This window comes from Candoia aspera, chromosome 4 (genome assembly GCF_035149785.1).
Source record: "Candoia aspera isolate rCanAsp1 chromosome 4, rCanAsp1.hap2, whole genome shotgun sequence".
In the NCBI taxonomy this organism is placed as follows: domain Eukaryota; kingdom Metazoa; phylum Chordata; class Lepidosauria; order Squamata; family Boidae; genus Candoia; species Candoia aspera.
Window position 1 is genome coordinate 64,803,283 of NC_086156.1, and position 13,426 is coordinate 64,816,708.

A 13,426-nucleotide genomic window follows, 5' to 3' on the forward strand; every position below is an offset into this window, starting at 1 on the left:
TGTAACAATCCAAACCTCACTAAGGAAAGTTGCATCTATGGCAAAGTGATCAATTCTGGTTCCTTGGTTTGCATCAGCCACCATTTCTGGAAATTTGGATGTACAACTATTGTTGTTTATTCGTTCAGTCGCTTCCGACTCTTCGTGACTTCATGGACCAGCCCACACCAGAGCTTCGTGTTGGTTGTCAACACCCCCAGCTCCCCCAGGGATGAATCCGTCACCTCTAGAATGTCATCCATCCATCTTGTCCTTGACCCCTCTTCCTTTTGCCTTCCACTCTCCCTAGCATCAGCATCTTCTTCAGGGTGTCCTGTCTTCTCATTATGTGGCCAAAGGATTTCAGTTTTGCCTTTGATATCATTCCCTCAAGCGAGCAGTCTGGCTTTATTTCCTGGAGGATGGACTGGTTTGATCTTCGTGCAGTCCAAGGCACTCTCAGAATTTTCCTCCAACACCACAGTTCAAAAGCATCGATCTTCCTTCTCTCAGCCTTCCTTATGGTCCAGCTCTCGCAGCCATATGTTACTACTGGGAATACCATTGCTTTAACTATGCGGAGCTTAGTTGTCAGTGTGATGTCTCTGCTCTTAACTATTTTATCGAGATTTGTCATTGCTCTTCTCCCAAGGATTAAACGTCTTCTGATTTCCTGACTGCAGGCAGCATCTGCAGTAATCTTTGCGCCTAGAAATACAAAGTCATTCATTGCCTCTACGTTTTCTCCCTCTATTTGCCAGTTACCAATCAAGCTGGTTGCCATAATCTTGGTTTTTTTTAGGTTTAGCTGCAAGCCAGCTTTTGCACTTTCTTCTTTCACCTTCATCATAAGGCTCCTCAGTTCCTCTTCGCTTTCAGCCATCAAAGTGGTATCATCTGCATATCTGAGATTGTTAATGTTTCTTCCAGCGATTTTAACCCCAGCCTTGGATTCCTCAAGCCCAGCATGTTGCATGATGTGTTCTGCGTACAAGTTGAATAGATAGGGTGAGAGTATACAGCCCTGCCGTACTCCTTTCCCAATCTTAAACCAGTCTGTTGTTCCGTGGTCTGTTCTTACTGTTGCTACTTGGTGGTTATACAGATTCCTCAGGAGGCAGACAAGACGACTTGGTATCCCCATAACGCTAAGAACTTGCCACAATTTGTTATAGTCCACACAGTCAAAGGCTTTAGAATAGTCAATAAAACAGAAATAGATGTTTTTCTGAAACTCCCTGGCTTTTTCCATTATCCAGCAGATATTGGTAATTTGGTCCCTAGTTCCTCTGCCTTTTCTAAACCCAGCTTGTACATCTGGCAATTTTCGCTCCATGAATTGCTGAAGTCTACCTTGCAGGATCTTGAGCATTACCTTACTGCCATGTGAAATGAGTGCCACTGTTCGATAGTTTGAACATTCTTTAGTATTTCCCTTTTTTGGTATGGGGATATAAATTGATTTTTTCCAATCTGATGGCCATTCCTGTGTTTTCCAAATTTGCTGGCATATAGCATGCATTACCTTGACAGCATCGCCTTGCAAGATTTTGAACATTTCAGCTGGGATACCAATGTCTCCTGCTATGTTATTAATGCTTCTCAAGGCCCATTCAACCTCACTCTTCAGGATGTCTGGCTGTAGCTCACTGACCACACCGTCAAAGCTATCCCCAATATTGTTATCCTTCCTATACAGGTCTTCTGTGTATTCTTGCCACCTTTTCTTGATCTCTTCTTCTTCTGTTAGGTCCTTGCCATCTTTGTTTTTGATCATGCCCATTTTTGCCTGGAATTTACCTCCAATGTTTCTAATTTTCTGGAAGAGGTCTCTTGTCCTTCCTGTTCTATTGTCTTCTTCCACTTCTGCACATTGCTTGTTTAAAAATAATTCCTTGTCTGTTCTGGCTAACCTCTGGAATTTTGCATTTAATTGGGCATATCTCCCCCTATCACTGTTGCCTTTTGCTTTCCTTCTTTCTTGGGCTACTTCTAGTGTCTCAGCAGACAGCCATTTTGCCTTCTTGGTTTTCTCTTTCTTTGGGATGTATTTTGTTGCCGCCTCCTGAACAATGTTGTGAACTTCTGTCCATATTTCTTCCGGGACCCTATCTACTAAATCCAGTCCCTTCAATCTATTCTCCACCTCTACTGCATATTCCTTAGGAATATTAGTGAGCTCATATCTAGCTGATCTGTGGGTCTTCCGTAATCTCTTTAGTCTGATCCTAAATTGTGCAGTAAGAAGTTCGTGATCTGAACTACAGATGAGTTGTTGGATTAATCAACTTGAGATTTGATTAATAAAACAACTCAGGTACATGAATGTTGCACAGATATAGCATGTAGAATGGATTCAGAGTTATCCTTGCTGTGATTACAGAACTCTGGATGGGGATGAACCGACTTTGGCTCAACCTTGGCAAAATGGAATGGCTCAGGGTTTTTGGCCCCCCAGGGCCTTGTGACTTGTCATATGCACTCCTCTGAACTGAGCTGGTGCATAATTTGGGGGTCCTCTTGGACTCACAGCTCCTGCTTGATGTGGTGGCAGCTGTGACTAGGGTGGCCTTTGCACAGATCCATCTTGTGTACCAATTGCACCCTTTCCTGGACTGGGAGGCCTTGCTCATGGTCACTCACATCTTAGTCACTGTTTGGATTACTACAGTGAGCTTTACATTAGTCTGCCCTTGCAGACCACTCAGAAGTTACAACTGGTCCAGAATGCAGCAGCACAGTATTGGGTGTTCATAGGTTTGCCCATATTACATCTCTATTGTGCAAGCTGCACTGGCTCTCAGTTTCCCTCCAGGTGCAATTCAAGGTGCTGGTTATCATCTTTAAAGCCGCACATGGAACAGGACCTGATTATTTGTGGGACCAACTCTTCCTAAGAATATCATCCCACTAGGATTGGATAGGGTAGGCAAGTTCTACATCCTGCCACCTAGTAGGCCCTTGGAAGAATGCCTTTTCTGCGACTGCCCCTACTTTATGGAACACCCTCCCTCCAGCAGACCCCCACCCTTTTAGCCTTTTGGAAGGCCATTGAGATCTGGCTTTTTACTGAGGCGCTGGGATAGGATAGGATAGGATAGGATAGGATAGGATGGAATGAGGGTAATTGGAGTATGATGTGGGGCATCCTAAGGGATTAAGGCACAGTTTTTGTTTGATCATTTTGTTTTATGATTGTTTTATAGTTACTGGTTTTACTGTTGTTGTGAGCTGCCCAGAGTTCTGTAATCACAGCAAGGATATCTCTGAATGCATTCTACATGCTATATCTGTGCAACATTCATGTACCTGAGTTGTTTTATTAATCAAATCTCAAGTTGATTATTCAACAACTCATGAAATGCCTGTGTGAATTTATCTGTTGTTTTTGCCTAATGACAGGTAGCAAGCTTGTTCTTAAATAAAGGGATAGTTACAACTCTGTATCATGGTATAGTAGAAAGGACACAATTTTTTGTTGTTTCCCCGCTTTTTTTCCATTGTTGAATACTCTCTGGGCTATTTCTCAGTCGCTTCTTTCCTTTGGTGCTCATTTCCAAAGTAAACTATCTTTCTTCCTCCTTGGCTTGGCTTGGCTTGTTCTTCCTTCATAGTGATATCACTGCCACCAGTATTATCTTCTTACTAAGCTAAGCATGTTCCTCCATCTGGTAACTTACACACAAACTTGACAGAAAGCTGCCTATTCCCAATACTAGCACAACAAATTCATGAAATAGCCTGTTTTCTAGTGATACATTAGCCTGACTCCATCTGAAATTGTCTTTCTCCATCTTTGGATTATCATCTTTAACTCTGGGCTGAAATTATTTACACTGGCTCCTTTAATTATAATAGATAATTACAACTCCATCTGGGAAAAAGCCATTTCCAGGAAATCACACTTCTATGCCTATCCTTGGGACACTCTTTTGCCAATGGGGTTAGAACAAGCCAACTCAGTTTTGGAATAAAGGATTCTAAATATAGAAGGTCAATTGGATTATGCAGCTTCTCCCAGTGATGTATTTATTAACAACCAATTTACAAAATACAAATTGGCTAATTATTTGAACAAGATCACCTTTTCAAAATTCAGAAGAGTTTTATCCTTGGCTTGTTTTAATGCTTTCTCCGCCACAGTGCTGGAAGAGAAATACAGGAAAATCCTGTATTGAATGGATGGTGAACGATGGTGCCCCTGTGGTGCAGCTGCAATAGAAACTACAGTCTATGTTTTGTTATACTGCCAGTTCTACAAAGACTTCAGTTTGCAGTTGATGTCCACACCTCTCATTCTGACTTATTTTACTTATGCTACCTATTAGACAACAAAGACAATTCTATATCCCTAAAAATTGCTAAATTTTGTAAACACGATACTACAAGCTGTAACTGTTAATGGTTATGCAATATTTTATTATGGGGCTCCTGAACTCATGGCTTCTGCTAGAAGAGCAGGTGGAAGTCCTAAGAGAGGCTTTGCTCTGCTCCACCTGGTATACCAGTTGCATTTGGGGAAGACTTTGGGAATTGAAGGAGCAGAGGGTTTTAATTATAAGGATGTTTTAGCTAGTAAGGGAGAAGAAACTGCTGTGTTGCAAGTACTGGATTATTTAGATGTTTACAGATGTGTTGATTTGATTATATATTTTATATTTGGTTATGTTTGCATTGTATTGAACTGGATTGGATCATGTAAACTGCTTACAGTCATATGATGGAAGCAGCAAGTCTTACTAATACATACATACATATTTTAAAGAATACAGCTTCAATACATGACTTGAACAAAAATTACAACACATCACTTTATTTATCTTAACTGATAGATTATCATAATAGAGTAATATAAACCAAACCAAAATAACGAATAGCTATTTCTTAAGAAAATATTTATTTTATTGAATATTTTATCACTCTTTTTGATTCATCTTCAAAAATTAAAATATCTACAAAATGTAATAAAAGGGTTTGCAAGCACATCCTTTTAAAAACAAGCATAAAACATTTACTTTAATGAGAAATATTCATTCCTTAATATAAACACTGTCTACTGTCAGAATGGAACAGTTTGATTTGAAAAAAATTGTTCTTGTTCTGTGTCTTGGTTCCAATCTATCTATCTGAAAATGAGAGAAAACTAGCCATGGACCTTTCAGAACAGCTTCATCTGGTAAAAATACTTGCATTTTTTTTAGTAGCATATTAGTGGTGTTATAATAGCGTATTAGCATATAGTAGCATATTAGCATACTACTAATATAGTAGCATATTAGTGTTAGTTTTATGAATACAAACAAAATCATAAACAGGTTTTGGACAACAAAATGCTTTGTTTATATAATTTATTTTTTCTGTTTTATCACATATACTAACATCACTTAGGACCCAACATATTTTCTGGCTTTACCCACTGATCAAATTGTTCGGCTGTAAGAAATCCAAGTTTGATAGCAGCTTCTTTTAATGTCATCCCTTCTTTATGTGCAGTTTTGGCAATCTTGGCTGCTTTGTCATAGCCTAATAAAAATAAAAAAATGTTTAAGATTGAGCCTGTATTTTGGACGACTAAGAAACAACTTAAGTGACAAGTCACCATATGGCAACCAACTTGAAATTGTACTATCAAAAGAACTCAGTGCAGACAAATGGATACTAGTCATGCGAGTAGCAATCAATGAACTGAACCAGGATAGTGAAAGTTGCAGGATGTATCAATATTGCATACTGAAGACCAATAATTTAAGTGGGCTATTTCCAGTGGAAATCTAATGTTGATAATCTTAGACCAGTGACTATCACTATTTTTTGACTCAAAGGTTACTGTTGTTGGAATTATCAGGGATCAACTCAGCATTGTCTCGTAAGCATAAGGCGGTTGCTCTAGCAAATCACATCTCTATTGTGCTTGTGGGATGTCACGTGGGCCACCTAACTTCCTCTTCCTCCTCCTCCTCGGGCTTGGGGATTAACAGTCTCCATTACCCTTCTGGCACACATGCAAGCAGGAGCTGCTGCAGGAATGCAGCCCTCCCCCAACCATCCTCTGCTTCCAAGAACCAATGATGATTAACTGCTTTCTACTATGAACCTACTTGTATCCAGATCTACTGAATAAAAGGAAGCTCTCTTTTCTTCATCTAACTACAGTGTGAAGACTGAATTTATTTCTGAACATAATTAAGCTTAATGTGCAAGTTCCCTTTTTTGGTTCACGCTTCTACTCTTCATGATTGCTGTTAGCTGCTTGGAGTTCTTTTATTAACCTTTACAAACTCCATCAACAGTCAGGACCAGAAATATTGGAACAAGGATAACTGTTTTGGCATTTGGCCTCTGTACACCACCACGTTGAAGTTGAAAGGAAACACACCCAGATGGGAGCAAAGTCAGGACTTTCAGCTGTAACTCAACGGGTCTGACAAAAGTGGGGCACTAACCATTCAGGAAGTATAACCAGTGGCATACACACACCCATCGTTGGTGGCTCATAAGTAATGGAACAAACCAACACCATTACAAATGTAAGGATCGCCTTTAATACCTGGATGAAAATCCTTTGCAGTCAATGACTGCCTGAAGTCTGGAACCCATGGACATGACCAAAATGCTGAGTTTCCTCCCTCGAGATGCTTTGCCAGGCCTTTACTGCAGCTGCCTTTAGCTGCTGCTGGTTTGTGGGTCTTTCTGTCTTCAGTCTTGTCTTCAGTAAGTGAAAAGCATGCTCTATTGGGTTAAGATCAGGTGACTGACTTGGCCATTGAAGAACATCCCACTTCTTTGCCTTGAGAAACTCTTGGGTAGGTTTTGCTGTATGTTTTGGGTCATTATCCGTCTCCAACATGAAGCGGTGTCCTATCAGTTTGGCAACATTTGGCTGAATCTGAGCAGAAAGTATAGCCCTATACACTTCAGAATTCATCCTGCTGCTTTGATCAGCAGTCAGGTCATCAATAAACACCAGTGACCCGGTTCCATTGGCAGCCATACATGCCCATGCCATAACACTGCCTCCACCATGTTTGACAGTTGATGAGGTATGCTCTGGATCATGAGTTGTTCCTTTCCTTCTCCATACTTTTCTCTTCCCATCATTCTGGTGCAAGTTAATCTTGGTTTCATCAGTCCAAAGAATCTTATTCCAAAACTGGGCAGGCTTCTTTAGGTGTTTCCAAAGCCTTTCTGTTCTTGAGCGTTACCAGTGGTTTGCAGCTTGTTGTGATGCCTCTGTATTTATATTCATAAAGCTGTCTCTTGACTGTAGATGTTGACAATGACATGCCTGTTGGCATTTGGTTGTTTGCACGGACCAAGCCACTAAGTTACTATGGTAACAGATCACTCTGGCAGGGTGAGAAGGTCAGACTTAAGTATCCTCAGGCTGGGGTGTGAAAAAGATGACCATATAAAGTAAAGCAGCTGATTTGCCTGGGGGGAAGCTTGCCACCAGAAAGTTTTTAGTTTCTGTTTAAGCGCAGCAGCGGCGGCGGCGGCGGCGGCTTGTTCCTACTCAGAGCACACGTGCCTGTGTATGAGCTTGTAAAATATGAGCTTGTAAAGCTTTTTGAGCCTATCCACCTATGGATATGAGAACTTGCTTATGTTTTGCTTTCTGTAAATACATTTATTTTTATAGAAATCCCTGGTGTGTGTTTTTTCTGATCTCTTGGGCCAGAGTGCTTTCAAGCACTCTGCCACAATGCCTACTTCCTCAAGAACATTCTTGACTTTGTGAAAGGGTTCCTCTTCGCCATGAGCAGAATTCTGCAGTCATCCACTTTAGCTGTCTTCCGTGGTCTTCCAAGCCTTTTACTGTTGCTAAGCTTGCCAGTTAATGCCTTCTTTTTCAGGATGTTCCAAATTGTAGTATTGGCCACTCCCAATGTTTTTGCTCTCTCTCTGCTGGGTTTATTTTGTTTTCTCAGCCTAATGATGGCCTCCTTCACATGCATGGACACCTACTTTGTACCTCATGTTGAGAGTTCCAGTGAACAGCTAGCAAATGCAAATGTAACACTCGAACCACCTCCAGGCCTTTTATCTGCTTGATTGGTCATGGGGTACCCAGGAAACAGGCCATACCTGGCCATGCAGCTGCTTGTCAGCCATTTGTTCCATTACTTATGAGCCACCAATGATGGGTATGTGTGTGTATGCCACCGGCTGTACTTCCTGAATGGTTAGTTCCCCACTGTTGTCAGACCCCTTGAGTTACAGCTAAGTCCTGACTTCGCTCCCATCTGGGTGTGTTTCCTTTCAACTTCAACGTGGTGGTGTTCAGAGGCCAAATGCCAAAACAGTTATCCTTGTTCCAATATTTCTGGTCCTGACGGTGTATCAGCCTTGAATGGTATATCAGTGGGCAACTCTGCAAAGGCCAGTTGAAGATATAATATTTTATTTAAAAAGCTTCTGATTTTCTGATTATCCATTAACTTTTCATCAGATAAAATAGTTATAAATTCAATTTTTTTTTACTTTATTTGACTTCTATCAGCTGTTTTTACCTAGAAAACTTTTTTGTTACCACCAGTTTTCTTAATATGAAGATTGAGTAAACTTTCCACCTATCAAGGGATATTACACTTCATTAAGAATCAAAACAAATTTTGCATTTCCAAAAATGGGGAGCAATAATGTTGCTTGTTTCTTCTTCTTAGCAACCTTTACAAGAGACCTTGGTGAAACCTAATATTACTTCTGTAAAAGAGAGAACCTAACTGGCATGTCAGTAAACCACTTCCATACTTCATCTAACACTGTAACCTAGTCCTAATGTGATAAATACTAACTACATTTTTTTTCCTTTTATTTGTTCCACCTCTTCAATACAGAGATCAAAATTAGAAATAAACATGACCAGCAACCTTTACATTAGTAAAACTGTATATTAATTTTAGATAATCACTAGGCAAAAAAAGTTAGTTGAATCCGAATTGTATGCTGTTACCTAATAAAAATCTGTTTCTGCTGGTAGTTTTCACAAGTAACAGTTAAATGCAGCAGTTTTCAAGGCACATACATGCACATACGTGTACACACACACACACATACACACTCAAAAGAAAGCCATGCTGGTACATAAGAAATAAAAATAAATTCCTCAGTTGAGCAGTATAATTGGAAGAAAGGAAGAAGCATAGAAACCTACGTAGCTGGATTCCTCCTGCACAAGTTGATGGACTAGATGACCTCTGAACTCTGATTCTATCATTTCTTCTCTCCCCATGCCCCCCAGCAATTACCAGCAACTGCCTGTGAGGAGAATGCTGCAACTATATTATGGTTTTCAATACTGTTAATTTTATTTTTATATTGCTTACAGATACTCTAGGAGAACTGTTATCCTGAAAGCAGCATATAAATAATTATAGTAAATAAAGAAGGCCTTTCTTTCTCAATAAAAAATGATACTATATGGATTCACACATCCTATAGCTTGATAGTCTGTTTCTCCTCTTCTTTATTTGCATGCCAGATTGAAAGTATAAAGATGCCACAGTGGCATTCTTAACACTTTCTGAGGCACAATATGTTTATGCCGTCTTAATCTTGCCATTTTGTATGGTATCTTTCTATTTTCCACTTGCACAGTAACTCTTCAACCATTTATAAAAACAAACTTAATGTATTATTCTATGTCTCTGAAAATATGCTCAAGCATATTTTTCAAATGCCTATGTTTTTAGCACATGTATTCAAAACACTTACTAGATACTTACCAATGTAAGGATTAAGGGCAGTCACCAACATCAATGACTCATTCATTAACTTGTTTATCCTCTCTGTGTTGGCTTGTATTCCAATCACACAATTTTCAGTGAAAGAGACACAGGCATCTCCTAGGAGATGTGCGGAGTGTAGCACGTTTCTAATCTAAATAAATTAAAAATAATTATTTGACAAAAAGCTTGCTGTTTAGACTGACTGCTACATTGACTGTCTAATAATAGTCTTACCACAGTTGCAACAGAACATCAAAGATTAATATTTATATGATAAAACAACAGGACCAAAAGAAAACAGTATTTTCAGATTTGCTTTTAGGCTTTTTTTGTTGTTCACACCTATACGGAAGGAGGTTCCACTAAATCCTCTATAAGCTTATATTTAAAAATAATTCTTTTAATTCTAAAAGATGGAAATTGGGTACTGTCAACTTCTCACATTATCTGCATTTTTAAGTGCATCTCTAGGCCACAAACAGGCTCCATAACTTTCTTAGAAATTTTTTTTAAATGGTAACAGTTGCACTGACTGCGAACTAGGTCATAATGTCCTTAGACCAGGGTTTCTCAACCAAGGTTCCGTGGAACCCCAGGGTTCCGTGAGAGGTCAATAGGAGTTCCCTGGGAGATCATGATTTATTTAAAACATTATTTCAAATTTGGGGAAATTCACATTAAAGAGTTAAGTTTCATTCTTTATGTTTAGTTTAAGAACACTGTTAATGCATACAGTCAGGACCAGAAATATTGGAACAAGGATAACTGTTTTGGCATTTGGCCTCTGTAAACCACGTTGAAGTTGAAAGGAAACACACCCAGATGGGAGCGAAGTCAGGACTTTCAGCTGTAACTCAAGGGGTCTGACAAAAGTGGGGCACTAACCATTCAGGAAGTATAACCAGTGGCATACACACACCCATCGTTGGTGGCTCATAAGTAATGGAACAAACCAACACCATTACAAATGTAAGGATCGCCTTTAATACCTGGATGAAAATCCTTTGCGGTCAATGACTGCCTGAAGTCTGGAACCCATGGACATGACCAAAATGCTGAGTTTCCTCCCTCGAGATGCTTTGCCAGGCCTTTACTGCAGCTGCCTTTAGCTGCTGCTGGTTTGTGGGTCTTTCTGCCTTCAGTCTTGTCTTCAGTAAGTGAAAAGCATGCTCTATTGGGTTAAGATCAGGTGACTGACTTGGCCATTGAAGAACATCCCACTTCTTTGCCTTGAGAAACTCTTGGGTAGGTTTTGCTGCATGTTTTGGGTCATTATCCGTCTCCAACATGAAGCGGTGTCCTATCAGTTTAGCAACATTTGGCTGAATCTGAGCAGAAAGTATAGCCCTATACACTTCAGAATTCATCCTGCTGCTTTGATCAGCAGTCAGGTCATCAATAAACACCAGTGACCCGGTTCCATTGGCAGCCATACATGCCCATGCCATAACACTGCCTCCACCATGTTTGACAGATGATGAGGTATGCTCTGGATCATGAGTTGTTCCTTTCCTTCTCCATACTTTTCTCTTCCCATAATTCTGGTGCAAGTTAATCTTAGTTTCATCAGTCCAAAGAATCTTATTCCAGAACTGGGCAGGCTTTTTTAGGTGTTTGCTGGCAAAGTCTAATCTGGCCTTTCTGTTCTTGAGCGTTACCAGTGGTTTGCAGCTTATTGTGAAGCCTCTGTATTTACATTCATAAAGCTGTCTCTTAACTGTAGATGTTGACAATGACATGCCTACTTCCTCCAGAGTGTTCTTGATCTGGCTAGATGTTGTGAAAGGGTTCCTCTTCACCATGAGCAGAATTCTGCAGTCATCCACTTTAGTTGTCTTCCGTGGTCTTCCAGGCCTTTTGCTGTTGCTGAGCTTGCCAGTTAATGCCTTCTTCTTCAGGATGCTCCAGACTGTTGTATTGGCCACTCCCAATGTTTTTGCTCTCTCTCTGCTGGGTTTATTTCGTTTTCTCAGCCTAATGATGGCCTCCTTTATTGCATGGACACCTCTTTGTACCTCATGTTGAGAGTTCCAGCAAACAGCTAGCAAATGCAAATGTAACACTCGAACCACCTCCAGGCCTTTTATCTGCTTGATTGGTCATGGGGTACCCAGGAAACAGGCCACACCTGGCCATGCAGCTGCTTGTCAGCCATTCATTCCATTACTTATGAGCCACCAATGATGGGTGTGTGTCTATGCCACTGACTGTACTTCCTGAATGGTTAGGGCTCCACTTTTGTCAAACCCCTTGAATTACAGCTGAAAGCCGTGACTTTGCTCCAAGCTGGGTGTGTTTCCTTTCAACTTCAACGTGGTGGTATACAGAGGCCAAATGCCAAAGCAGTTATCCTTGTTCCAGTAATCTGGTCCTGACTGTATGTACAGGCCTATACATGAAACAAATACAATAATTTTGTAATTGGTGGCCTATATTTGAGGCTCAATGTGCAGCGGTTCCCCGAGGCCTGAAAAATATTCAAGGGTTCCTCCAGGGTCAAAAAATTGAGAAAAGCTGCCTTAGAGCACCCAACGAAGTCAGATTACTGCTGATGAAACTTGTAATGGCTGTGTAGTTGTTATTCCTATAAGGCATGGAACAAACATAAGCCTGCAAAAGAAAGCCAACAAACTGAACATGGATCACTAAGAGGGAGAGAAAAGCAGTGAGGTTCCCCCCTGCCTTAACTAAAATTATAGACTTCTTACTGCTAAAGACTCTCAAATGAATCAGGTATGATGCACAATGATAGGACTCCTAGGCAAGAAGGTACCCAACAAGCTACTGGGGAAGACCAAGGACCTGCAGTGAGTAGGCAAAGCATTAATGATGTGCCTGGGGCAAATCCAGCAGGGATCCCAGCTGCTGATTCAGCCATTGGTGAAAGCAAGGGTCTGCGCTGCACAAAGACACATCAGATAGCAATGTGGAATGTCCAAGGAATGAGCCAGGGTAAACTGTATCATCAAACAGGGGATGGCCAGGTTGAAAATCTACCTCACTGGTGTCAGTGCACTATACTGGATATATGACTATTTCCAATCTAAGGAATTCACTATCTGTTACTCAGGACATGACACCAGGAAAACAAATGGAGTGGCATTTATCACAAGCAAGAAACTTGCCCAAGCAGTGGAAAACTTCTTGATGGTTAATGAGTTCATTATGATCCAAGTTTATGCCAAGCCCCTCAGAATCACAGTTGTCCAAGTCTATGCCCCAATGACTGATGCAACAGAGCTTGAAATAGAGGGTTTCTATGCCAGCATTGAAAAAACTCTGAAGCAAATGTCCAAAAAAGACATCTTTTACACACTGGGTGATTTCAATGCAAAAGTTGGCAGCCAAGCAGAAACAGGCATCACTGGCAGCTTTGGACTTGGGGAGAGGAATGAAGCAGGTGATCGTTTGGTTCAAATTTGCCATGAAAATAGTTTTTGAATCATGACTACCTGGTTCAAACAGCACAAGCATCACTTATACACTTGGACCTCACCAAATAAACTACACCGTAATCAGATTGAATATGTCCTATGCAGCCATCAATGGTCCAGTTCGCTGCCAAGACATATCTGGATGCCGACTGCAGTTCAGATCATGATTGTTGATGGCTAAGATCAGAGTCAAATTATGCAACATCAAAAAGAGAGCACCACCAAAGAGTTTTGACATCACCAAAATCCCTTCCACATATGTAATTGAGGTAAGTAATAGATTTA

The 13,426-nt window shown here is 40.5% G+C and overlaps 1 protein-coding gene across 2 annotated transcripts in view; it reads right to left on the minus strand.

The window, feature by feature from the left end:
- Positions 1–5,310: 5,310 nt before the first annotated feature.
- FH (fumarate hydratase) overlaps positions 5,311–13,426 on the minus strand; it is a 39,662-nt gene continuing 31,546 nt past the window's right edge. For both annotated transcript variants that reach the window (XM_063300323.1, XM_063300324.1), the window contains exons 9-10: positions 9,705–9,858; positions 5,311–5,502 (exon numbers count right to left, since the gene is read on the minus strand). In XM_063300323.1, the coding sequence (XP_063156393.1) occupies positions 5,360–5,502; positions 9,705–9,858 (297 nt within the window). In that variant the 3' untranslated portion in view covers positions 5,311–5,359. The remainder of the gene's footprint in view (positions 5,503–9,704; positions 9,859–13,426) is intronic.